Source organism: Pongo abelii, chromosome 20 (assembly GCF_028885655.2).
Source record: "Pongo abelii isolate AG06213 chromosome 20, NHGRI_mPonAbe1-v2.0_pri, whole genome shotgun sequence".
Classification (NCBI taxonomy): Eukaryota; Metazoa; Chordata; class Mammalia; order Primates; family Hominidae; genus Pongo; species Pongo abelii.
Genome location: NC_072005.2, coordinates 49,667,319 through 49,695,012, shown reverse-complemented (window position 1 = coordinate 49,695,012; position 27,694 = coordinate 49,667,319). Strand labels below are relative to the sequence as shown.

Sequence of the window (27,694 nt, the reverse complement as noted above, 5' to 3'; positions counted from 1 at the left end):
TGGTGGGGGAATAAATTGGCACATCAACCTCCTAGAGCGATTCGGCAATATCTAGTCCAGATGAAGATTAGCATATGCTACAGCTGAACTCCTCGCCATGCAGAAATGCCAAAGAAACTTGGCCACATATACCCAGGGACACATGTATAAGAATGTTCTTATCAGCAATGTTTGTGACATGGAAAATTGGAAACAGGCTGGGCACTGGCTCACACCTGTATTTCCAACACTTTGGGAGGCAGAGGCAGATGAATTGCTTGAGGTCAGGAGTTCAAGAACAGGCTGGCCAACATGGTGAAACACCCGTCTCCACAAAAAAAAGGATGGAAAAATTAGCCGAGTGTGGTGGTGCGCACCTGTAATCTCAGCTACTTGGGAGGCTGAGGCAGGAGAATTGCTTGAACCTGGGAGGTGGAGGTTGCAGTGAGCTGAGATCATGCTACTGCACTCTAGCCTGGGCGACAGAGCGAGACCCTGTCAAAAAAATGAACGAAAGAGAGAAAGGTGGGCCGGGCGTGGTGGCTCACACCTGTAATCCCAGCACTTTGGGAGGCTGAGGCAAGTGGATTACCTGAGGTCAGGAGTTCAGGACCAGCCTGGCCAACATGGTGAAACCCTGTCTCTACTAAAAAATACAAAAATTAGCCGGGCTTGGTGGCAGGCACCAGTTATCCCAGCTACTCGGGAGGCTGAGACAGGAGAATTGCTTGAATCCGGGAGGCGGAGGTTGTAGTGAACTGAGATTGTGCCATTGCACTCCAGCCTGGGCGACAAGAGCGAAACCCCATCTCAAGAAAAAAAAAAAGAAAGGAAAGGAAGAGAGAGAGAGAGGAAGAGAGAGAGAGAGAAAGAGAGAGAGGAAAGGAGGGAGGGACAGAGAGAGGCAGGGAGGGAGGGAGGGAGAGAGGAGGAAGGAAGGGGAGAAAGAAAGAAAAGAAGAAAATGTAAACGACTTTAAGTCAGTCAGCAAGTCAGCAGCAGAAGAGAAACACTGTGGTAATAATTACATAATGGAGTGCTCTACTGCAGCTTAAAGAATGAAATAGAGCTGCAGATACCAATGTGGACACATCTCAGAAACCTAAGGTTGAGAGAGAAAAAAGTGTTGCAGAATATGATACGTTTTTTATAAGCTTTAAGAACACATGAAACAATAGTATATGAAGCCAAGCATGGTGGCTCACGTTTGTACCCCTAGCTACTCAGGAGGCTAAGGCAGAAGGATTCCTTGAGCCCAGAAGTTCGAGGTTGCGGTGAGCTATGATTGCCCCAGCTGGGACAATAGACACCCTGTTTCTAATAAATAAATAAATAAAATAAAGTTACATTAGAGGCATCTCACTACTGAGATCACTAAGCTGAGGGTGTGGCGGAGGGATAGATGGATCCAGAAAGTCCCAGTGGTAGTGCTGTCACTACAAGAGCAGAGGTGGGACACAGTGGCTCACACCTGTAATTCCAGCACTTTGGGAGGCCAAGGTGGGAGGATCACTTGAGGCCAGAAGTTTGAGATCAGCCTGGGCAACATAGTGAGATGCCATCTCTATAAAAAATTTAAAAATTAGCAGAGTGTGGTGATGTAGCTGTGGTCCCAGCTACTCGGGAGGCTGAAGCAGGACTGCTTGAGCCTGGGAGGTCAAGGCTGCAGTGAGCTATGATTGCACCACTCCAGCCTGAGTGACAGAGTGATACCTGTCTCTTTTCTTTTCTTTCCTTTTTTTTTTTTGAGACGGAGTCTTGCTTTGTCGCCCAGGCTGGAGTGCAGTGGTACAATCTCAGCCCACTGCAACCTCTGCCTCCCAGGTTCAAGTGATTCTCCTGCCTCAGCCTCCCGAGTAGCTGGGACTACAGGCGCATGCCACCACACCCGGTGATTTTTTTGTACTTTTAGTAAAGACGGGGTTTCACCGTGTTAGCCAGGATGATCTCGATCTCCTGACCTCGTGATCTGCCTGCCTTGGCCTCCCAGTGCTGGGATTACAGGCGTGAGCCACCGCACCCAGCCAATACCTTGTCTCTTAAAACATTAATTAATTATTAGCCAAGTGTGATGGCATGTGCCTGTAGTCCCAGCTGCTTGGGAGGCTGAGGCAGGAGAATCACCTGAACCCATGAGGCAGCGGTTATAGTGAGCTGAGATAGTGCCACTGCACTCCAGCCTGGGTGACAGAGCAAGACCCTGTCTCCCGGAAAAAAAAAAATTAATTAATTAATTAAAATAAAATAGAGCAGGCTCCTTGTTGGGGTGGGGGTGGAGGCAAGGTTAACTCTACAAAAAGACACAGTTGGACTCAAATAACAGAAGAGGCCTAGCAAAGATCTGCCCTGGGAGTGGGTGACCTTGAGACCAGGAGTGTCAGAGGCTGGTTGAGCTGAGAGGAGCCTCTGGGGTAATGAAGATCACCTCCTTGCAGAAGGGGAAGAGCTGGAGCTGGTGGAGAAAAGCTGTACCCACTCAGAGAAGACCAACAGGACCCTGAGCTATCGGACTGGCTTGAAGATCACCAGCCTTACCGAGGTTGTGTGTGGGTTAGACTTGTGCAACCAGGGCAACTCTGGTGAGTAGGGCAGCCCTTGCCATCCCCAACCCCAAGCCATCCCCAGCTCAACCTCAACATCATCCCAATCCTATTCTTAACTTTACATCAGCTGAACCCCAACTCCATGCCTTATCCAGGTCCCAACCCCAACCCAACCCATCTCTAGCTCAGCCCCATCCCCAACTCATTCTTGATCCCATATCCAACCCCAACTCAACTTCATCTCCAATCCTATGCCCAACTTCATGTTACCCCAACACTGTTCCCAACTCAAACCCAGCCCTGTTCCAAGCACAGTTCCAACCCCATCCCCAAATCAACCGCATCCTTATCTCAGACTACCCAAATCCCCACCCCAATGACACAATTACTTTCATACTTAACCCAATCCCCTGCATGTTTGTATGTATGGTTGTTATGTATAACTTGCAACTCTGCCCTTAACAAGCTCACACACATGCATGAGACATAGATGAGATGTCTCAGTGATGTTTGTCCATCTGACTGGGCAGGAGATGGTCCTGCCCAATCCATTGGGACGGGAGATGGTCCAAGCAATAGATGCTGAGGGGCCAGGATTCAAGCAAAGACTTGATGTTCTTAAGGGAAGTCAAAAGAGGGGAAGATTAAATGGGCCGCAGTAGGCTAGGAGAATCCTCTGCAATAGATGGTCTCTGACTTGGGCAGTGAAAAAACAAATGTGAGGAAATGTCCATAATAGGCTGGGTGTGGTGGCTTATGCCTGTAATCCAAGCACTTTGGGAGACCAAGGCGGGAGAACTGCTTGAGCCCAAGAGTTTAAGACCAACCTGGGCAACATAGCGAGGCCTGGTTTCTGCAAAAAATAAACAAAAAGTAGCCGGACATGGGGGTACACACTTGTAGTCCTAACTATTCAGGAGGCTAAGGTGGGAGGATTACTTGAGCCTGGCAGATCAAGGCTGCAGTGAGCTGTGATCATGCCATTGCACTCCAGCCTGGGCGACAGAGTGAGACCCTGTCAGAAATGAAAGAAGAGAGAGAGAGAAAAAAAAAAAAAAAGAAAGAAAGAAAGAAAGAAAGGAAGGAAGGAAGGAAGAGAAGGAAAGAAAAGGGAAGGAAGGGACATAAAGAAGGAAAGAAAAAGGGAGGGAGAAAGAAAGAAAGAGAGAGAAAGAAAAAGAAAGAAATGAAGAAAGAAGAGAGAAAGAGAGAGAAGAAAGAAGAAAGAAAGAAAAATAGGAAAGAAGGAAGGAAGGAAGGAAGGAAAGAAGGAAGGAGAAAGAAAGAGAAACAGAGAAAGAGACATAAGCCCTGTCGAAAGAAAGAAAGGAAGAAAGAAAGAAAAGAAAGAAAGAAAGAAGGAAAGAAAGGAAGGAAGGAAGAAAGAAAAGAAAGAAAGGAAAGAAAAAAAGAAACAAAGAAAAGAAAACAAAGGAAGGAAGAAAGAAAGAAAAGAAAAGAAAAACATCCACAAGCCCCTTTGTCGAATTCCATGGCTTCAGGCTCTGATCATTTTAAGAAAAAGACTTAGAAAAGGTCAAATTTTCCTAAATTCCCACAGGAGAGGAAGGGTGGGGAAGGAATGGATCCAGGGTGCATGGATCCATCTGTGAAAGAGATTCCTCTTTCTGGACCTGGTGAGGAAGGAAATAGGGTAAGGCCAGTCTAGTCATGGTTGGTGACATCAGTGAGCAGAGTGCTGCGTTTGCACTGGGTTTTCTTTGTTCTTCATTCATCCTGATTCTGCCTGGTTTTCATCCATCCTGACCTCAAACACTAATCCGCTGGCAGGGCCAAATCAGATGTTTGTTTTGAGGAAGTGACAAGAGAGGATGTGGGCTTCCTGTCTCGGTGAGATGTGCTTAAGGAAAGCACCAATACTTGGGTCTAAGTAGTGCATTCTATCAGAGATGATAGCGAAAATATTTAACAATATTGGTCAGTGCCGGGACAAACTCCTGGAGTCCGCTGCTGGGCCTGGTGTTGCCCCTTTCCATGACGGGTCACAGGGACATGAAGGGTCCTGGGGAGAGAGTTGGGAGTGGTCAGGGATCCACCAGGAGCTTGGGGCAGCAGCTATCAATTCAGTAATCTAATAACTGAGATACCTATATCATCCCTTTTTCTTTTCTTTTCTTTTCTTTTCTTTCTTTCTTTCTTTTTTTGTTTGTTTGTTTGAGATGGAGTTTCACTCTTCTTGCCTGGGCTGGAGTGCAATGCCACGATCTCGGCTCTCTGCAACCTCCGCCTCCCAGGCTCGAGCGATTCTTCTGCCTCAGCCTCCCAACTAGCTGGGATTACAAGCATGCGCCGCCACGCCCAGCTAATTTTGTATTTTTAGTAGAGACAAGGTTTCTCCATGTTGGTCAAGCTGATCTTGAACTCCCGACCTCAGGTGATCCACCCACCTCAGCCTCCCAAAGTGCTGGAATTACAGGCGTGAGCCACCGCGCCCGGCCTCATCCCCATTTCTAATGCCATTGTACCCTGCTTGTGGCAACTTGAATAGTTGGTTAAACTGCACTCAGTACTTACATGATACGGGGGACACAGCAGGGACCAAGACAGCCTTGTGCCCTGCCTGACTCCATGGGACTCACAGTCCTGTGTGTGTGTGTGTCTGTGTCTGTGTGTGTGTGTGTGTGTGTGTGTGTGTTTAGGGGTGACAGACCCATCCCCCATCCATCACCAGACAGTGACTGATTATTAGGTTAATGCAAAAGTAATTGTGGCTTTTGCCATTAAAAGCAATGGCAGAAACCACAATTACTTTTGCACCAACCTAATAGATTAGTCTGGGCTATGAAGGGGGAAACACAGGCAGAGGGGTCAGGGCTGGGATGAGGGAAGAGCAGGGGCTGTGGGACCCCAGAGGAGATACCTGACCCAGGTCAGGGAAGGTTTCCTAGGGGAAGCAACAGCTAAGCTGGATCTTGAAGGATGAGTAGGAATCAGACTATTAAACAGCTAGTGGAGGCTGGGTGCAGTGGCTCATGCCTGTAATCCCAACACTTTGGGAGGCCCAGGTGGGAGGGTTGTTTCAGACCAGCCTAGGCAACATGACTCTACAAAAAAATTAAAAAGTTAGCCAGATGTGATGGTACATGCCTGTGATCCCAGCTCCTTGGGAGGTTGACGCGGGAGGATCACTATAGCCCAGGTGGTGGAGGCTGCAGTGAGCTATGATCGCACCACTGTACCCCAGCCTGAGTGACAGAGCAAGATCCTGTAAAAACAAACAAACAAACAAACAAACAAACAAAAAACAGAGGAAAGGGTTTTGCAGCAGAGGGAGCAACAGATACAAAGGTGGCCAAAAGCAGTGTGGCTGGACAAAGGAAACAGTATAGTGGGGCGACATGAGCTGGAAATCTTGGCAGGGGCATGTTACACAGGGGCTTCTAGACATTGTCCTGGGAGCACTGGGGCATCACAGAAGATTTTAAACAGTGAATGTCATGATCGCAATTATTTATTTATTTATTTTTGAGATGGAGTTTCGCTCTTTTTGCCCAGGCTGGAGCGCAATGGTGCGATCTCAGCTCACTGCAACCTCCGCCTCCTAGGTTCAAGTGATTCTCCTGCCTCAGCCTCCCAATAAACTGAGATTACAGGCACCCGCCACCATGTCCGGCTAATTTTTTTGTATTTTTAGTAGAGATGGGGTTTCACCATGTTGGCCAGGCTGGTCTCGAACTCTTAACCTCGTGAGCCACCGTGCCCGGCCCCCATTTATATTTTTAACGAATTATTCTGACCTCAGGACAGAAGATAGATTGAAAGGAAGCAAGAGTAGATGAGGGGAAACCAACTTGGGGGTGGGCGAGGTTGTCTAGGTGGAGAAGAGGGCAGCAGGACTAGGGTGTCAGGTGTGCAGAGGAAGAGAAGTGGATAGATTTAAGAGCTATTCAGGCTAGGCACAGTGGCTCACGCCTGTAATCCCAGCACTTTGGAAGGCCGAGGCAGGAGGATTGCTTGATCCCAGGAGTTGGAGCCTGCAGTGATCACACCACTGCACTCCAGCCTGGGCGGCAGAGCAAAACCCTGTCTCAACAAAAGCCAAAAAAGAGCTATTTAGAAGCAGGCCTTAGTGGTGGATTAGATGTGGGAGGGGACCTGCAATTCTGGTCATGATGGAGTCACTTGTATCAGACCAACCCTTCTGCCAATGGCAGTTGCAAATGCTGGACAAATAATAAACAATTATTGGAAGTCACTGGAGAGCAGCAAATGAAAGGAGAAACTTGGCTGGGCAAAGTGGCTCATGCCTGTAATCCCAGCACTTTGGGAGGCCAAGGCAGGTGAATTGCTTGAGCTCATGAGTTCAAGACCAGCCTGGGCAACATGGCGAAACCCCGTCTCTACTAAAAATACAAAAGTTAGCCAGGAGTGGTGGCACATGCCTGTGGTCCCAGCTACTTGGGTGGCTGAGGCACAAGAATTGCTTGAACCTGGGAGGTAGAGGTTACAGTGAGCCAAGATCACACGACTGCACTCCAGCTTGGGTGACAGAGCAAGACTCCATTTCAAAAAAAAAGGAAAAAGAAAGAAAGGAGAAACTCGAGGCGCTACAACCTCTGAAATAACAGAAGTGTAGAATTTGGGTTCCACAGACACCCTGGCTTTTTCCCGGAGTGCACTTGCCAATCTGCTGCTGTGGAAGGGAAATAGAGCCCAGACGGAAGGAGAGTCGCTAGACTGAGAAGACGGAGGTTGGAGTTTGGGGCTGCCAGAATGTCTGGAAGATGAGAGTTAAAATCCTGGAATGGATGGGACCACAGAAAAGGGAGTTCCCAACCTGTGAACAAATCTCCCTCAAGTCATTGGCAAGCTCTACATGCACAGGGTGAGAGTCCAAGAAACTTGGAAGAGAAAAATAGCAACTGGGAAGCTACAAAAGCGAACAAGGCTTCCAGCAGACATGTGATGCTGGGGACACAGGTTGCCAAGCTGAAGAGGCCTTGGTAAGCATCTCAGGCTTTCCCCCTAAGACCACCCTAGGGGTAAGGGCCAAAGTGAAACAGACCAGCCCTAAACAAGCCTAGGTCCAGTCCTTGACAGGAATGAAAACCTGACTCTCTGTGGAAGAAGAAAACATCGTTTAGGCCCTTGACAGATTTTTATCTAGAATGTCTGGCATCTGATCAAAATTTACAAGATAGCTAGGCATGGTGGCATGCATCTGTAGTCCCAACTACTTGGAAGGATTTCTTGAGCCTGAGAGTTCTGGGCTGTAGTGTGCTATATCAACCGGGTGTCTGCACTAAGTTTGGCATCAATATGGTGATCTCCCAGGAGCAGGGGACCACCAGGTTGTCTAAGGAGGGGTTGAAGCAGCCCAGGTCAGAAATGGAGCAGGTCAAAACTCCTGTGCTGATCAGTAGCAGGATCATGCCTATGAATAGCCACTGCACACCAGCCTGGACAACATAGCAAGACCCCATCTTTAAAAAAAAAAAAAAAAACCAGGCTGGGCATGGTGGCTCACGCCTGTAATCCCAGCACTTTGGGAGGCCGAGGTGGGAGGATCACGAGTTCAGGAGTTCAAGACCACACTGGCCAACATGGTGAAACCCCTTCTCTACTAAAGATACAAAAAAAAATTAGCTGGGTATGGTGGTGCACGCCTGTAATACCAGCTACTTGGGAGGCTGAGGCAGGAGAATCGCTTGAACCAGGGAGGTGGAGGTTGCAGTGAGCTAAGATCACACCATTGCACTCCAGCCTGGGCGAGAGGGCAAGACTCTGTCTCAAAACAAAACAAAAAACAAAAAATAAAAAACAACAACAAAAAAAACCTTACAAGGTATCCTGAAGAAAATAAAAAGGACCAATTGACCAGAAACCAAGAGAAAAATCCAACTATAGAAACAGAATTGTAGTGACTCAGATATTGGATTATAGGACAGGAAACATGAAAATTGCTACAATCGATATATTCAGGAAAACAGAAGAAAGGATACTTTTTAGCACCTGGAATCCATTTTTTAAAAGAGTCCAACAGAAAATATAGAACAGTGACTCAAATGAAGAACTCGGCAGTTATGCTTGACAGAGGTCAGAAACAGCAGAGCAAAAGGATTAAAGAGCTAGAAGACAGAACAGTAGAAACATGTGAGTTGATGCACAGATGTGGAAGATCAAGAGGTCTGCCAGGTTTCTGCCCCAGGGACTGGATGGGGCCGCCTTGGACGTGTGGACTTCAAGAAAAAGAGCAGTTGTGGGAGAAGATGGGAAGTTTTGTTTGGGACAGGTGTTTGAGGTATAGCCATGGGGCCTCGAAGAGACAGTTGCATGTCTGGAGCTCAGAGAGAAGTCTAGACTAGAGAGAGATTTGTGAGTGATGAGCAGATAGATGGAAATGAAGTCATGTCAATATCTACCCCATGAGAGAGTCTATACTGTGAGAGATAAAAAGGGCTTAAAACAGAGCCCTGGCCCGGTGCGGTACTCACGTCTGTAATCCCAGCACTTTAGGAGGCCGAAGCAGGAGGATCATTTGAGTACAGGAGTTCGAGACTAGCCTGGGTAACATAGCAAGACCTTGTCTCTACAAAAATACAAAAATTAGCCAGGTGAACTGGCACACGCCTGTAGTCTCAGCTACTCAGTAGGCTGAGATGGGAGAATCACCTGAGCTCAGGGAGGTCGAGGTGGCAGTGAGCCACTGCGCTCCAGCCTTGGGACAGAGCAAGACCCTATCTCAAAAAAAAAAAAAAGAAAAGAAAAGAAAAGAAAAAGGAAAATAGCCCTAAGGATCATTGGCATTTACAAGAGTTCACACAGGAGACCCATGAGTGACCACCCAGAGTGGGCAGAACTAGAAATGGGGAATTCAAGGGGCAGTGGGAGCTCAGAGCAGGTACCCGTTCCAGGCTGATGGATCAGGGAGGGCTTCCTAGAGGAGGTGAAATTGAAGATGACAGCTGAAGAATGAGTAGGAGTTAGAGAAAGTAGGGCTCAAGGAAAAGGTGTTCTAGGTGTGAACAGCTATGTTGGCAATGGTGAGAATTTGTGTTTTCCTTTTCATGGAAGTTTGTGTGAGAAGATGTGGGTGGCCTTGTAGTTATTTTTCTTTGAGGGGGACGATTGGGCTTTGGATGTAAATGATTCACCTGATTACAGCTAGCGGCCTGCCAGTTGAGAGCCTTGGCTGACACGGTCCTCTCACTTTTTTAAGACTTGGCCTGGACTCAGCTTAGATGTGTCTTGGGTCAGGACGGGGAGGGCATGCCAAGCATGGGAAATGGTGTGAGCCAAGGGCTGGGCAGAGGAATGACTCTGGTGTTTCCAGGGAAAAGTAACGGATCCAGTTGGCCAACACCGCAAGGTTCATGCAAAAGGCAAAGTGATCAGGAATCAGTCTAGTGAGTCTTTGATCCCTGGGACAATTAGGTAGTGTCTTATCTATTGCTTATCTTTATCTATTGCTGTATTACAGATTGCAGCAATAAAATAAGCATGCATTATTTCACAAAGTTTCTGAGGGTCAAAAACCCTGGAGTGGCTTAGCTAGGTGGTTCTGGCTCAGGATCCTTCATGAGCCTGCAGTCGAGATGTCAGCTGGGGCTGCAGTCATCTGAAGCCTCCTAAGGTAGCTTCACTCACATGAATACGTCCCTCCCATGGCTTTGGCACAGGCCTCAGTTCTGCCACGTGAACTTTCCCATGGTGCTACTTGAGTGTCCTCACAACATGGCTGCTGCTTGCCCCAGAAAAAGTGATCCAAGTGAGAGAGCCAGGCAGAAATTGCCATGTGTTCTATGATCTAGCCACAGAAGGCGCACACCATCATTTCCATAATATCCGATTGACTATATAGGGCATCCTTATTCTTTTTTCTTCTTCTTTTTTTTTTTTTAATTTAAAGACAGAGTCTTGCTATGTTGCCCAGACTAGTCTCAAACTCCCAGACTCAAGCAGTCCTCCCACCTCGGCCTCCCAAAGTGCTGGGATTACAGGCATGAGCCGCTGCACCCAGCCAGCCCTATTCTTTAAGGGCATGAATACCAGGGAGCAGAGATTATTGGGGGCCATTTTGGAGACAGGCTACTACAGGGAACAATAGAAGGGTTTTAAGTAATTGCTCATTCATTCATTCATTTAACAAATATGTATTGAATATCTTATCTGCCCCTGGCCATGTGCCAGGTGGTATTGGGACACAGTAGTGATCAAGACAGCCCCTGGCCCTGCTCTCCTGCGGGCTCACAGTCCAGTAGAGGAGACATACCTGTCACCAGACAGTGACCACCCAGAGTGGGATGGGGGAGTCCAGGGGTGTGTGGGAGCTGCTCCAGCCTGGTGGATCAGGAAGGGCTTCCTAGAGGAGGTGAAATTAGAGCTGACACCTGAAGAATGAGTAGGAGTTAGGGAAGGCAGAGAGCAAAGGAAAGGTGTTCTAGACAGAAACAATGGCATATGCAAAGGCCTGGATGCCAGGTAACATGTGTCGTCGCGGACTGTGGGAAGTCAGTGTGGAGCAGAGTCTGAGGGTGTAGTGGAGGGAGACAAGGCAGGAGAGGTGCTCAGGCCCCAGTATTTGATGGGCTTTGAATCCCATGCTGAGGATCGTGGATTTTATTTTGAGGGCAGTAGGGAGCTATGGAAGAGTCTTGAGCAGAGGAGAGACAGGGTCAGATATGAGTATTAGAAATATCCTTCTAAGGGCCCAAGTGCGGTGGCTCATGTCTGTAATCCCAGCACTTTGGGAGGCCAAGGCATGTAGATCACTTGAGGTCAGGAGTTCGAGACCAGCCTGGCCAACATGGTGAAACCCTGTCTCTACTAAAAATATAAAAATTAGCCCAGCGTGATGGTGCACACCTGTAGTCTCACCTACTCGGGAGGCTGAGGCAGGAGAATCACTTGAACCTGTGGAGTGGAGGATGCAGTGAGCCAAGATGGCGCCACTGCGTTCCAGCTTGGGTGACGGAGTGAGACTCTGTCTCGGAAAAAAAAAAAAAAAAAGCAAAGAAATATATCTAGGGCCATGTGGAAATGCTGCACTGGGTTGAGTAGGGGGTGACAAGAATGGAAACCCAGAGGCTAGGGAGGTAGCTGGAGTTGAAGGAGGTCTGAGCTGGATGGGTCCATGGGGCTGGAAAGGAGGGGGTGGATTCTAGAAAGATTCAGCAGGCAGAATAGGCAGGGCTCAATGACTGGCTGCAGGGTGGGATAAGGAGGAATTGATTTCAAGTGAGTCCTTGCAGAGCTGGGGCTCCAGGACTGTCCCCATGGAGTCTCACTCCCCTCCCCCTCTTCCAAACAGGCCGGGCTGTCACCTATTCCCGAAGCCGTTACCTCGAATGCATTTCCTGTGGCTCATCAGACATGAGCTGTGAGAGGGGCCGGCACCAGAGCCTGCAGTGCCGCAGCCCTGAAGAACAGTGCCTGGATGTGGTGACCCACTGGATCCGGGAAGGTGAAGAAGGTGAGCCCCAACCTGCTGGCAACTCCTCCTCCCTGCTCTGCTCCTCCCCAAGACTGCACTTAACAAACAACCCCAAAGTAACAGGGATGTCAGCAAGGGACTAAGTTCTCTCATACACAAGAGGTCCAGTGATAGGAAGTCCAGGGCCACAAGGACAGTTACAGAGTCACCAGGAACCCAGATGCCTTCTCATTTCTTTTTTTTTTTTTTTTTTTTGAGACAGAGTCTTGCTCTCTGTTGCCCAGGCTGGAGTGCAATGGCGTGATCTCGGCTGGCTGCAACCTCCGCCTCCCAGGTTCAAGTGATTCTCCTGCCTCAGACTCCTGAATAGCTGGGATTACAGGTGTGCATCACCACGCCTGGCTAATTTTTGTATTTTTAGTAGAGACGGGGTTTCACCATGTTGGTCAGGCTGGTCTCGAACTCCTGACCTTGTGATCCACCCGCCTCAGCCTCTCAAAGTGCTGGGATTACAAGCATGAGCCACCATGCCCGGCCACCCTCTTGTTTCTTACACATCACTTCCATTCTCAAAATGCCTCATAGTCCAAAATGGCTGCCAGAGCTCCGGGTCTCACATCTAAGTTCCAGGAAGGAGGAAGAAGGAAAGAAGGGACAAAAAAGGGGGCACTCCTCCTTTTGTAAGGGTTCTCCTTTCTGGAAGTCCCATAAAGCACTTCTATTTATATCACGTTGGTCCGAACTTCATCACATGACTGTACCTGGAGAGGCTGGAATATGTAGTTTTCGACAAGATCTATGACTGTTCTAGATAAAATGAGGGTCGTATGATGAAGGGTGAAGTAGAAAATGGTTGAATGCCTGCTATTGCGGGCAAATCCCATCTTGGTCCCTCATTCACAATCTGACATCTGACCTCTGTCCCCTGGCCCCCATAGGGCGTCCAAAGGATGACCGCCACCTCCGCGGCTGTGGCTACCTTCCCGGCTGCCCAGGCCCCAATGGTTTCCACAGCAACGACACCTTCCACTTCCTGAAATGCTGCAACACCACCAAATGCAACGAGGGCCCAAGTAAGGAACGGGAGACACAGGCAAGGCCTGGGGTCGGTCAGGGGCATGCACTCAGGCAGAGAGCTGTGCAGTCACTCTCCGGCAATCGACTCCTCTCTGGGCCTCTGTTTCCTTTTCTGAAAACTGGGAGTATCAGGTCTTTTTTTTTTTTTTTTTTCTTTTTTCCTTTTTGAGACAGAGTCTCACTCTGTTGCCCAGGCTGGAGTGCAATGGCGTGATCTCCGCTCACTGCAACCTTCGCCTCACGAGTTCAAGCGATTCTACTGCTTCAGCCTCCTGAGTAGCTGGGATTGCAGGCGCCCACCATCACGCCTGGCTAATTTTTCTATTTTTAGTAGAGATGAGGGTTTCACCATGTTGGCCAGGCTGGTCTCAAACTCCTGACCTCAAGTGATCTGTCTGCCTCAGCCTCACAAAGTGCTGGGGTAACAGGCCTGAGCCACTGCACCCGGCCAGGCCTTTCTTCAAAAAAGAACTTTGTAAGGATTCAATGATACTATCAGCCCTCACCAAGACCTGTGCTTCCTGTCTCTTTTGTCTCTCTCAAATTTTCCCACTCCTCCCCGCCTCCACTGCCACCACCTGGGCTGAGCCACGCTGACTTCTTGCCCAGGTTGTTGCAATAACCTCCTCTCTGGTCTCCCTGCTTCCACTCCTGCCACCCTACAGCCAAGGCTCAACCCAGCAGCGAGTGATTTTTGGGGGGTATGGGGGGGACAGGGTCTCGCTCTGTCACCCAGGCTGGAGTGCACTGGCATGATCATGGCTCACTGCAGCCTCAAACTCCTGGGCTCAGGAGTTCCTCCCACCTAAGCCACTGGAGTAGCTGCGACTACAGGTGCATGCCACCACACCAGGCTGATTTTGTATTTTTGGTAGAGACAGGGTCTTGCTATGTTGCCCAGATTGGTCTCGAACTCCTGGGCTTGGCCTCCCAAAGTGTTGGGATTACAGGCATGAGACACCGTGCACCACCAATTTTTTATTTTTTAATGTAAATCGGATCATGTCACCCTCCTTTCTCAGGCACTTCAGTGACTTCCCCTTTCTCTTAGAACAAGATCCAAAAGCCTTATTCTGCTGGCCTATGTAATCTGGCACTTGTCTGCCTCACGGTCTTTGTTTAGATTAGTTTTTGGGGTTTTGTGTTTTCTTTAGACATAGGGTCTTGCTCTGCTGCCCAGGCTGGGGTGCAGTGGCACAATCACGGCTCACTGCTGCCTCAAACTCCTGGGCTCCAGTGATCCTCCCACCTCAGCTTCCCAGGTAGCTGGGACTATAGATGCTCATCATTGCACCCAGCTAAATTTTAAAACTTTGGTAGAGATGGGGTCTCACTATGTTGTCTCGGCTAGTATCAAACTCCCAGGCTCAAGCAATCCTTCTGCTTTGACCTCCTAAAGTGCTGGGATTACAGACATGAGCCACTGTGCCTGACCTTCATTTAGTTTGTTTCTTTTTTTTTTTTTTTTTTTGAGATGGAGTCTTGCTCTGTCAGCCAGGCCGGAGTACAGTGGCACAATCTTGGCCCACTGCAACCTCCGCCTCCCAGGTTCAAGTGATTCTCCTGCCTCAGCCTCCCAAAATGCTGAGATTATAGGCATGAGCCGCTGTGCTGACGTTCATTTGGTTTCTATAATCACCAAAGCCCATCTGGCCTCATGACCCTTGCACATGCAGTATCCTCCCTTAGAACACATCTTCCCCAAGAATTCACCCTGCTGGCAACTTCTCATCCACTGGGCCTCAGCTTTAATGTATCATCTTCAGGGATGCTTTCACTGTCCCTCCCCTCCAGTGTAATCTAGATCCCTGTCTCTATTACCCAGCACTGTCAACAGATAGAAATGTTCCATATCTGTCCTGTCCAATATTACAGCCACCACTGTATGTGGTCAGTGAGCACTTGAAATGTGAACTGAATTTTAAGATTCGATTTAATATTAATTTATTTAAATGTAAACAACCGCATGTGGCCAGTGGCTACCAGATTGGGTAGTGTAGCTCTAAATTGTAAATTCTGGCTGGGCACAGTGGCTCACACCTGTAATCCCAGCACTTTTGGAGGCGGAGGCGGAGGCGGGAGGATCGCCTGAGGCCAGGAGTTTGAGACAAGCCTAGGCAACATAGCAAGACCCCGTCTCAAAAAAATTTTTTTAGTAATAATAATAGTAATAACTTGTAAGTTCTGGCCAGGTACAGTGGCTCACACCTGTAATCCCAGAACACTGGGAGGCTGAGGCAGGCAGATTTCTTGATCCCAGGAGTTTGAGACCAGCCTGAGCAAATGTGTCAAAACCCCATCTCTACAAAAAACAGAAAAATTGGCCAGGCATGGTGGTGCACGCCTGTAGTCCCAGCTACTCAGGAGGCTGATGTGGAAGAATCTCTTGAGCTGGGGTGGTCGAGACTGCAGTGAGCTACAATTGCGCCACTGCACTCCAGCCTGGGCAACAAAGTGAGACCCTGTATCAAAAATAAATAAATAAGTTGTAATTTATGTGAGAGCAAGGACGGTTTCATCTTACATAGTTGCTTACCCAGCACCCAGCACAGTGCCTGGCCAGAAATGGGACTCATGGGGAGTTGAAAGTTGGCATTTCTCTCAAGCCCTCGAAAACCATCCCCCTCCAAATGCCATTCAGACGCCTGACCACAAGGTGGCTCCATGACATCTCTGGCTGGGAGTGGAAGTCCTGGGGAGGTCATTCAAGGAAGTGGAGATCCAAGCACTAATTTTCTTTGTCTCTGTGTCTCTGGTCTTCTCCTAAGTCCTAGAGCTCGAAAATCTGCCACAGAATGGCCGCCAGTGTTACAGCTGCAAGGGGAACAGCACCCATGGATGCTCCTCTGAAGAGACTTTCCTCATTGACTGCCGAGGCCCCATGAATCAATGTCTGGTAGCCACTGGCACTCACGGTGAGGCCCTCTCCGAGGCTGGGAGGGAACACTTATTGGGGGTGGAGAGTTCCGCAAGAGATTGACTTCCAGTTAAGCTGGACTTAACCGTGGTGGGTCTCCCTGTGGAAAAGGTGGGATTTCCTTCAGGTGAGTGAATATTGTTGTAAGGAACTAGGACTTGTCCATCAGGATGTGGACATTTTTGCCATGGAAAAGTGGAATTCCGGCTGGGTGCTGCGGCTGAAGCCTGTACTCTCAGCACTTTGGGAGGCTGAGGCCGGAGGATCTCTTGAGGCCAGGAGTTGGAGACCAGCCTGGGCAACATAGCAAGACCCCCATCTCTACAAAAAGAAAAAGGGAAAGAAAAATGGAATTCTTTGGTGGATTTCTCGTGGGTTGTGGGGATTTGCTGAAGACATCTTGGGCTTTCATCCTGTGGCGTCCTGGAAAGGTCTCTGTATTCCAGTGGTTCTCAAACTTTTTGGTCTCAACTTCTTCATGCTTTTAAAAATTATTGTTGGCCAGGTGTGGTGGCTCACGCCTGTAATTACAACACTTTGGGAGGGCGAGGCGGAGAACCCCTTGAGGTCAGGAGTATGAGAGCAGCCTGGCCAACATGGTGAAACCCTGTCTCTACAAAAAATTACAAAAATTAGCTGGGCATGGTGGCGTGCACCTATAACCCCAGCTACTCAGGAGGCTGAGGCACGACAATCACTTGAACCCAGGAGGAGGAGGTTGCAGTGAGTGGGGATCACCCCACCGCACTTCAGCCTGGATGACAGAGGGACACTTTGTCTCAAAAAAAAACCTGTTGATTGTTTATGTCAGTGATTTCTATAGATAAATGCCACATTAAAATTAAAACTGAGAACCAGGCGTGGTGGCTCACACCTGTAATCCTAGCACTTTGGGAGGCCAAGGTGGGTGGATCACCTGAGGTCGGGAGTTCAAGACCAGCCTGACCAACATGGTGAAACCCCGTCTCTACTAAAAATACAAATTAGTCGGGCATGGTGGCACATGCCTATAATCCCAGCTACTCGGGAGGCTGAGGCAGGAGAATCGCTTGAACCCGGGAGGCAGAGGTTGCAGTGAGCCAAGATTGTGCCATTGCACTCCAGCCTGGGCAACAAGAGTGAAATTCCGTCCCAAAAAATAAAATAAAATTAAATTAAATTAAAATTAAAACTGAGAAATCTTTTTTTTGAAATGGAGTCTTGCTCTGTCGCCAGGCTGGAGTACAGTGGCATGATCTCAGCTCACTGCAACCTCCCCCTCCTGGGTTCAAGCAATCCTCCTGCCTCAGCTTCCTGAGCAGCTGGGATTACAGGCATGAGCCACCATGCCCAGCTAATTTTTGTAATTTTAGTAGAGACAGGGTTTCACCATGTTGGCCAGGATGGTCTCGATCTCTTGACCTCATGATCTGCCTGCCTCGGCCTCCCAAAGTGCTGGGATTACAGATGTGAGCCAGCATGCCCAGCCAAAACTGAGAAATCTTTAAAGGTTTATTTATGAATTCATCTTATAACAATAAAAACTCATTACACATTAAGATAAATAACATTTTAATGAAAAATGACTATAGTTCCCAAAGAAAAAATGTAATGACAGCCAGGCGTGGTGGCTCATGCCTATAATCCCAGTACTTTGGGAGGCCAAGGTGGGCGGGTCACGTAAGCCTAGGGATTTGAGACCAGCCTGGGCAACATAGCAAGATCCTGTCTCTACAGAAAATACAAAAGTTAGCTGGGCATGGTGGTGTATGCCTGTAGTCCCAGCTACTTGGGAGACTGAGGTGGGAGGGTCACTTGAGCCTGGGAGGTGGAGGTTGCAGTGAACCGAGATTGTACCACTGCACTGCAGCCTGGGCAACAGAGGGAGACCCTGTCTTAAAAAAACAAACAAACAAACAAACAAAAAACCAGCCAGGCGCGGTGGCTCACGCCTGTAATACCAGTACTTTGGGAGGCCAAGGTGGGCAGATCACAAGGTCAGGAGTTCGAGACCAGCCTGGCCAATATGGTGAAACCCCGTCTCTATTAGAAATACAAAAATTAGCTGGGCATGGTGGTGCACGCCTGTAGTCCCAGCTACTTGAGAGGCTGAGGCAGAAGAATTGCTTGAACCCGGGAGGCGGAGGTTGCAGTGAGCCGAGATCGTGCTACTGCACTCCAGCCTAGGTGACAGAGTGAGACTCATCTCAAAAAAAAAAAAAAAAAAAAAAGTGGGTACAGCACACCAGCATGGCACATGTATACATATGTAACTAACCTGCACATTGCGCACATGTACCATAAAACCTAAAGTATAATAATAAAAAAAAAAAGCGTAATGAGAAAACTGGCATTATTTTGCTGTGTTGCATATCTCTTTAATGTCCAGCTTAATAGAAGACAGTTGGGTCCTCATGGAAGCTTCTGCTTTCAGTCTGTTGAAATATCACATGTCCTGGAGTTTTTGGAAAAGCCCATTGTACACTTATGAGAGTGAAAAAGCCATGTGAAATCACAGATCTCCTGAAAGGGTCTCTGGGGTCCCTGAGCCACACTTTAAGAACCACTGCTTGCTTCCTTTCTTTCTTTCTCTCTCTCTTTCTTTTTCTTTCCTTTCTTTCTCTGTTTCTCTTTCCCTTTTTCTTTCTTCCTTCCTTCCTTCCTCCCTCCCTTCCCTTCTCCTTCCTTCCTTCCTTTCTCTTTCTTTCTTTCTCTTTCTCTCTCCTTCCTTTCTTCCTCCCTCCCTCCCTCCCTCTCGTCTTCCTTCCTTCCTTCCTTCCTTCCTTCCTTCCTTTCTTTCTTTCTTTCTTTCTTCTTTCCCTTCCTCCCTTCCTTCCTTCCTTCTTCCCTCCCTCCCTCCCTTCCTTCCTTTCTTTTTTTTGTTTTTTGAGACAGGGTCTCACTCTGTTGCCCAGGCTGGAGTGCAGTGGTGTGATCATAACTCACCACAGCCTCCATCTCCTGAGCTCAAATGATCCTCTCATCTCAGCCTCCCAAGTAGCCGGGACTACAGCTTTTTTTTTTTTTTTTTTTATGTTTGTAGAAACAGAGTTTTGCTATGTTGTCCAGGCTGCTCTGGAACTCCTGGGCTCAAGCTATCCTCTCTCCTTGGCTTCCCAAGGTGTTGAGATTACAGGCATGAGCCACCACACCTGGCCCTGAGAACTGCTGCTTTCTCTAGGTGGTAGTGAAGGTGGCACCCACTGCAAGGTGGCAGGTCACCTACTGGAGAATTCCAGTCCTGGGCCCAGGAGCTGGAAGTCTCACTCCGTCTTCTCTTTCCTCAGAACCGAAAAACCAAAGCTATACAGTAAGAGGCTGTGCAACCGCCTCAATGTGCCAACGTGCCCACCTGGGTGACGCCTTCAGCATGAACCACATCGATGTCTCCTGCTGTACCAAAAGTGGCTGTAACCACCCAGACCTGGATGTCCAGTACCGCAGGGGGGCTGCTCCCCATCCTGGCCCTGCCCATCTCAGCCTCACCATCACCCTGCTAATGACCGCCAGACTGTGGGGAGGCACTCTCCTCTGGACCTAAACCTGAAACCCTCCTCTCTGCCCTGGCTGGATCAGGGGGACCCCTTTGCCCTTCCCTCAGCTCCCAGCCCTACAGACTTGCTGTGTGACCTCAGGCCAGTGTGCTGACCTCTCTGGGCCTCAGTTTTCCCAGCTATGAAAACATCTATCTCACAAAGTTGTGTGAAGCAGAAGAGAAAAGCTGGAGGAAGGCCGTGGGCCAATGGGAGAGCTCTTGTTATTATTAATATTGTTGCCGCTGTTGTGTTGTTGTTATTAATTAATATTCATATTATTTATTTTATACTTAAATAAAGATTTTGTACCAGTGAACAAGGCCAGGTATGCCCTTCTTTGTAGTGTCTATCTTTGGGAGGATAAATGGTGGGGGACACCTTTCCACAGGCTCCTGGAATCAGGGGTTATGTTTGAGGCCCCTGCCTAGGTTGGAAGTCCTTGTGGGGGCTGCCTCCACATCTATTTCTGGACTCCAAATGCTGACAGAGCAGGAGCATCACCATCTTGAACAAACACCACCATTCTTAGTTCCCCTTGATTAAAAATCGGCTAAATCCGGGCGTGGTGGCGGGCGCCTGTAGTCCCAGCTACTCGGGAGGCTGAGGCAGGACAAAGGCGTGAATCCGGGAGGCGGAGCTTGCAGTGAGCCAAGATTGCACCCATTGCACTCCAGCCTGGGCGACAGAGCGCCACTCTGTCTCAAAAAAAAAAAAAAAAAAAAAAAGTCGGCTAAATCCAGCCCCAAAACATCAGCCTAATGGATACCATCGGCATAACCAGAAACATTCCAACCCTAAGATAAACCCCTCTCTGACCAGAAACATGCCAACCCCCAGATAGCCTCCCCTCCAACCAGAGACTTTCCAGCCCTGCAATAAACTCTTCTTCACATAAACACATTCTGAAGCTACGATAAGCACCCCCTTCCAAAACTCTTAAATAGCCTTAGTCTGTAAAAAAAAAAAAAAAAAAAAATGGGGGACTCTCTAACCTAACTCAGCCAAAAGCCCCCCTCAGGTTTGTTTTCTCTAAAATAAACCTGTCCTTCACTGTCAAGCCACATTTCATGTTTCTTTCCTTTTTCTTTTCTTTTTTTGAGATGGAGTTTCACTCTTGTTGCCCAGGCTGGAGAGCAATGACACAATCTCGGCTCACCACAACCTCCACCTCCCAGTTCAAGCGATTCTCCTGCCTCAGCCTCCTGAGTAGCTGGGATTACAGGCATGCACCACCACACCCGGCTAATTTTGTATTTTTAGTAGAGACGGGGTTTCTCCATGTTGGTCAGGCTGGTCTCAAACTCCCAACCTCAGGTGATCTGCCCACCTTGGCCTCCCAAAGTGCTAGGATTACAGGCACGAGCCACCGTGCCCGGCCTCCTCTTTCTTTAATTCTTACAAATGCAACCTTCCAGATCACACACTGAACACTAACCTTCTAGTCTTCTCCTAAACTTCAAAGGTTGCAACTATTTTGTTGTTCTAATGAGACATCCCCACATTTCCCAGCATGCTTTGGGACAGGAGACAGATAGAAGATAACCTGATGGCCAGAACTCCCTGCATGCACTGCAGTGAGGAATAAGGACAGGAGTGCACTTCCCCTGATGTGCTGGGGACAGGAGATAAAGTCTGGGCTCTATTTCCCAGGATGCCTCAGGACTGTCAGAAAAAGAGACAGAACTACCATTTCAATGGCACTCCAGGAGCACAATCTTGAAAAATTCATGTTCTTCTCATCATTTGCTAAGGCAACCCATGGAGACAAAAATTACATTCCCCATCAAGCCTTGCGGCTAATGAAGAAAAAAAAATAAGACATCTTCGGCTGGCTGTGGTGGTTCACGCCTGTAATCCCAGCACTTTGGGAGGCCGAGGTGGGCAGATCACTTGAGGTCAGGAGTTTGAGACCAGCCTGGCCAATTTGGCAAAACCCCGTCTCTACTAAAATTACAAAAATTAACCGGGTAAGGTGGTAGGTGCCTGTAATTCCAGCTACTCGGAAGGCTGAGGCAGGAGAATCGCTTGAACCCAGGAGGAGGAGGTTATAGTGAGCCAAGATCACACCACTGCATGACACAGTGAGACTCTATCTCAAAAAAAAGAAAAAAAAAAGACATCTTCCATGGTATTTGGGGGCAGGTGAGGGACAAGGTTCTTGTTTAGGGCTTTCTCTAATCACATATCACCACCTGTCATTGTGGTGGCTTAAAGAAGTGAGGTCTGTACTTCTGCCTCTTGAATATTAGTGACTCTGTGCCTGTGGTGGAAGTTTTGCTGTGCTATGTTCTGGAACCAAACTTTAAGAAACTGTGATTTTTCACTTTCTGAATCTTAGAACGCTCACTCTGGGAAAGCTGGTTGCCATGTAAAAGTACTACTGCCCTGAGACCACCATGCTGTGAGGAAGCCCAAGCTACTCATGTATAAATGCCATGTGGAGATAGAGCCCCAGATGTTTCAGCCATCTCAGCCCAGGCACCAGACAAGTGGGTGAAGAAGCCAACTTGGATGTGTAGCCCCAGCAGATGTGATATAGAGAAGAAACAGGAAACTTGGCTATATTAGTTTCCTAGGGCTGCCTGTGATAAATTATTACAAACTTTATAAACTAACAAACACATCATGTGCCTGTATCAAAACATCATGGAAGGACAGGCACAGTGGCTCACACCTGTAGTCCTAGCACTTTGGGAGGGTGAGAAAGGAAGATCTCTTGAGCTCAGGAGTTCAAGATCAGCCTGGGCAACACAGTGAGACCTCATCTCTACTAAAAATTTTAAAAAATTGGATGGATGTGGTGGGGCATGCCTGTAGTCCTAGTTACATGGGAGGCTGAGGCAGGAGGATCACTTAAGCCCAGGAGGTCAAGGCTGCAGTTAGCCATGATCCCACCACTGTACTCCAGCCTGGGCAACAGAGCCAGACTCTGTCTCAAAAAAGAAAAAACACTAAAACCCAAAACCATATTACATATGTCCTGTAAATATACACAACTATTATGTATTCATAATAATTAAAAATAAAAAATTTAAAACACACACACACACAAATCTTAAAAACAAGGTGGCTTAAAACCATAGAAACTTGGCCAGGTGCGGTGGCTCATGCCTGTAATCCCAGCAATTCAGGAGGCTGAGGCGTGCGGATCACGAGGTCAGGAGATCGAGACCATCCTGGCTAACACGATGAAACCCCATAACTATTAAAAATACAAAAAATTAACCGGGCATGGTGGTGGGTGCCTGTAGTCCCAGCTACTCAGGAGGCTGAGGCAGGAGAATGGCGTGAACCAGGGAGGTGGAGTTTGCAGTGAGTTGAGATCATGCCACTGCACTCCAGCCTGGGCAACAGAGCGAGACTCCACTCAAAACACACACACACACACACACACACACGCACACACACACACACACACACACACACACACACACAGAGAAACTTAGGCCAGGTGTGGTGGCTTACACCTGTAATCCCAGCACTTTGGGAGGCCAAGGCAGGCATATCACTTGAGGCCAGGAATTTGAGACCAGCCTGGCCAACACAGTGAAATCCTGTCTCTACTAAAAGTACAAAAAAAAAAAAAATAGCCAGCTGCGGTTGCGCTCCTCTGTAATCCCAGTCACTCGGGAGGCTGAGGCATAAGAATCGCTTGAATCTGAGAAGTGGAGGTTGCAGTGAGCCGAGATTGAACCACTGCACTCCAGCCTGGGCAACAGAATGAGACTCTGTCTGAAAAACAAACAAACAAACACACATACACACACACACACACACACATACACACACACACACTAGAAACTTGTTCTCTCACAGTTCTGAATGCTAAATGTCCAAAACCAAGGTGTTGAAGTCTCAGGGGAAGAGCCACGCTTTTAAAGTGTCAGGGGAAGAGCCATGCTTTTAAAGTCTCTGGGGCTGACACCTGTAATCCCAGCACTTTCGGAGGCCGAGGCGGGTGGATCACCTGAGGTCAGGAGTTTGAGACCAGCCTGGCCAACAGGGTGAAACCCCATCTCTACTAAAAATGCAAAAACTAGCCAGGCATGGTGGCGGGTGCCTGTAATCTCAGTTACTCAGGAGGCTGAGGCAGGAGAATGGCTGGAACCTGGGAGGCAGAGGTTGCAGTGAGCCGAGATTGCGCCATTGCACTCCAGCTGAGGCTGACAACAGTGACACTCAGTCTCAAAAAAAAAAAAAAAAAGTCTCGGGGGAAGAACCCTTCCTTGCCTCTCCTTTGCTTCTGAGGGACTGCCAGCAATCTTTGCCATTCCTTGGCTTGTAGCTGCATCACTCTAATCCCTACCTCTCTCTTCCAATGTCCACCTTCCCTGGCACTGTGGCTATGTCTCCAAATATCTCTCCTCATAACCCCATATCAATCATTGGATTTACAGCCCACTCTAACTCAGCACGGAAACATTTAGTCATTAATTTAACTAAATCTGCAAAGACTTTCTGGCCAGTCGCCATGGCTCACACCTATAATTCCAGCACTCTGGGAGGCTGAGGCAGATGAATTGCTTGAGGGTGGCAATTGGAGACCGCCTGGGCAACATGGCAAAACCCCATCTCTACAAAAACTGCAACAATGAGCCGGGTGTGGTGGCGCTTGCCTGTAGTCCCAGTGACTCGGGAGAGACTGAGGTGGGAGGATTGCTTGAGCCTAGGAGGCAGAGGTTTCAGTGAGCTGAGATTGTGCAACTGAACTCCAGCCTGAGCGACAAAGTGAAACTCTGTCTCAAAAAAAAACCAAAAAAACAAAAAAAAACAAGAAAAAACCCACCTTATTTCCAAATAAAGTCACATGCAAAGATACCAGGGGTTAGAAGTTAATCACATCTGGGCAGGGTGCAGTGCCCCATGCCTGTAATCCCAGCACTTTGGGAGGCTGAGGTGGGCAGATCATTTGAGGTCAGGAGTTCGAGACCAGCCTGGCCAACATGGTGAAACCCCGTCCCTACTGAAAATACAAAAATTAGCTGGGCATGGTGACACGTGCCTGTAATCCCAGCTACTTGGGAGGCTGAGGCAGGAGAATCGCTTGAACCCAGGAGGTGAAGGTTACAGTGAGCCGAGATCATGCCACTGCACTCCAGCCTGGGTGACAGAGAGAGACTCAGTCTCGAGCAAGCAAACAAACAAACAAACAAAAAAGTGAATTACATTTGCAAAGACTTTATTTCCAAATAAGGTCACATGTACAGATACCAGGGGCTAGAACTTCAACATATATTTTAGTTGGAAGACACTATTCAAAACCCACAACACCAACCACCAGCCTTAGATATATGGCCCTTGATGCCCCTCCCCTCCATCTCCAGCTGTTCCAGCTAGTTCATTTTTGGCCCCAGTTCATCATGAAGCAGATACACACCAATCCTGCTCCAATTCCTGACTCACAGAATCATAAAATTAAAAGGTTGTTGTTTCACACCACTACATTCTGGGTTATTTTCTTATTCAGCAATGGTTAAATGGAACAGTAATTTTTGTTTGTTTTTAGCTAACTTTCCCCATTATAATTACCATGGAGGGCAAGGCCATTTATTTACTTGATAATTTATTCCTAGTGCCTGGAATATGGCAGGTGATGAAGAAAGAAAGGAGAGAAGGGACTGGGTGCAATGGCTCTTGCCTGTAATCCCAGCACTTTGGAAGGCCAAGGCAGGAGAACTGCTTGAGCCCAGGAGTTCAGGATCAGCCTGGGCAACATAGCGAGAGACCCTGTCTCTACATAAAAAAAAAAAAAAAAAAAAGAAAGAAAGAAAGAAAGAAAAGAAAAAAAGGGAAGGAAGGAAAGACTGCATCTTCTATGGCAACTTACAACAAAAATTGGGCCAGAAGTATATCTCCCATGATGCCCTACAGCAGAGATGAGGCTAAAATGACATTTTCTGAGATGCTCTGTATCATAATTGAGGATAATTTCACCTTTCCCATAATTCCCTACAACATATTGAGGCCAGGACTGCATTGCCTATGAAACTCTATGGCAGAGATTGAAGGTTAGGATTATATATCCCATGATGCCCTACAGTGGAGATCAGAGGATAGAAATACTTATTCCATGGTGCCCTCCAGCAGATATTGAGGCTAGGGACAAACTTCTCACGTCCTATACCATAGCTTGTGATCAGGACCTCATTGTTAATGGCTCTGAAGTTTTTGTTCAGGAATCTTTGGTTGCAAGAAATAAAATCTGTTTGTGCTGACTTAAGCAAAAACGGTGTTATTGAAAGTTTAGAAACCAGGCAAGAGCTAGGTCTCCAAGTCTCACGAGGGACAGGCAACAATTGAAAAGCTGTGTGAAATAAAGGTTGTCTCTCTCTTGCAGAATCTTAATCACCCCAAATGTGAATCTGGCCCCAGGGGTATCTGCCAGCCATCTTGCTACAGGAGAGGAGCCATGCATCCTTAGGACAGAGATTGACAGACCTCACCAAAGCCAGCCATAGAGGGACTTTTTGTTTTGTGTGAACCAGTTCTCTTTCTCTCAAACCAGTTGGGTTGCACTTGCTGTCACTTGCACTAAATCCCTAATGGACAGGGTACCCTGGAGTAGGATGGGGACAGGACCACTATTCCATTTATTATTATTATTATTATTATTATTATTATTATTTAGACCGAGTCTCTCTCTGTCACCCAGGCTGGAGTGCAGTGGCATGATCTTAGATCACAGCAACCTCTGCCTTCCAAGTTCAAGGGATTCTCATGCCTCAGCCTTGTGACTAGCTGGGATTACAGGCACGTGCCACCACGCCTTGTTAATTTTTTTTTTTTTTTTTTTAGTAAAGATGGGGTTTCACCATGTTGGCCAGTTGGCCAGGCTGGTCTCGAACTCCTGACCTCAAGTGATTGGCTCACCTTGGCCTCCCAAAATGCTGGGATTACAGGGGTGAGCCAACGCGCCCGTCAGGACCACTACTATCGTGATGTCTTCACATGGAATGTTGGGACTTAAGGATGACAGGTGAGAACCAAACCAACATCTCCCAAAGGTTCCCCTTCAGCTGGAGCAGGAGACATCTGTCAGAGCACAGAGTGAGGGGGCCTATTGGCTCCTGCGGGAAAAGGCAACTACTAGTTACCCCTTGGACCAGTATTCCAAAGGCAGATCAAACATTCCCATCTAGCAAAAGTCACAGAATGTGAGCCCTGGAAAGAGGATTAGAGACTATCTCTTCCCAAGTCTACAGGAGCTGGGAAGCTGAGGACTGAAAAAGAAGGAAGTTGCCCAGGGCTATGGATCTGGGGACACAGGGGCAGTTAGAAGCTTGGGCTCTGAGGACAGAGAGGATGCTGGAGCCATCATCCTGGGGACGCAGGAGTTGACAGGAGCTTGGACCCTGAGGACAGAGAGGATGCTGGGAGCCATGGTCCTGCTTCACAGGGGTTGATGGGAGCTTGGACCTGAAGGACAGAGAGGATGCTGGGAGCCGTGGTCCTGAGGACACAGGAGTTGATGGGAGCTTGGACCCTGAGGACAGAGAAGACACTGGGAGCCATGGTCCGGGGACACAAGGGTTAATGGTAGCTATGGTTTTGAGGTCAGAAAAGATACTGGGAGCTGGGTACTGAGGACAGAAAGGGTGTGTGAAGCTGAAGTCCCTTGTGGGACTGGATGTAAAATTTTTTAGTAGAAATAAAAAGTAAGGATTTTCAGCCAGGTGTGGTGGCTCATGCCTGTAATCCGGCACTTTGGGAAGCCAGACAGATGGATCACCTGAGGTAAGGAGTTCAAGACCAGCCTGGCCAGCATGGCAAAACCCCTCTCTACTAAAAGTATAAAAATTGGCCAGGCGTGGTGGCGGGCGCCTGTAATCTCAGCTACTTGGAGGCTGAGGCAGGAGAATCGCTGGAACCTGGGAGGCAGAGGTTGCAGTGAGTCGAGATGGTGCCACTGCACTCCAGCCTGAGCAACAGAGCGAGACTCCGTCTGGGCAGGGGGTGGGGGCGGGGGGAAGGAAAGATGTTCATAATTGGCACTTCTGGACCTCAGTTTACCTGACAAATGGACATGAGAGAGGTCGAGGCCTTCTTTCCATGGTTTCTCACTCTTTCTGGGTCCCATAGGTAATGATCCTGCATCAGGTCTACAGGGTGTCACAGAAGTGGGCTCAGGGAAACTCACTCCCAGGAGGGAGAAAGCACCTAAGTCTGGAGGGGTGAGTTAGCCTCAAAGATGGGGAGAGAGGAAGGGCGGAGGCAAATACATGCAGAGAGAGGGAGAGAGGCTGGGGCAGGAAGACAGCAGAGAGGAGAG

The 27,694-nt window shown here is 48.3% G+C and overlaps 1 protein-coding gene across 9 annotated transcripts in view; it reads left to right on the top strand.

The window, feature by feature from the left end:
* The window catches only part of PLAUR (plasminogen activator, urokinase receptor), a 74,311-nt gene extending 54,567 nt beyond the window's left edge, over positions 1-19,744 (top strand). For 7 of the 9 annotated variants that reach the window (XM_063719542.1, XM_054540597.2, XM_063719543.1 and 4 more), the window contains 5 exons: positions 2,415-2,558; positions 11,794-11,955; positions 12,855-12,989; positions 15,762-15,908; positions 19,177-19,744. In XM_063719542.1, coding sequence (XP_063575612.1) covers positions 2,415-2,558; positions 11,794-11,955; positions 12,855-12,989; positions 15,762-15,908; positions 19,177-19,430 — 842 coding nt within the window. In that variant the 3' untranslated portion in view covers positions 19,431-19,744. The remainder of the gene's footprint in view (positions 1-2,414; positions 2,559-11,793; positions 11,956-12,854; positions 12,990-15,761; positions 15,909-19,176) is intronic. The other 2 variants (XM_024237422.3, XM_024237420.3) reach the window with 1 other exon arrangement.
* The last annotated feature ends 7,950 nt before the right edge of the window (positions 19,745-27,694 follow it).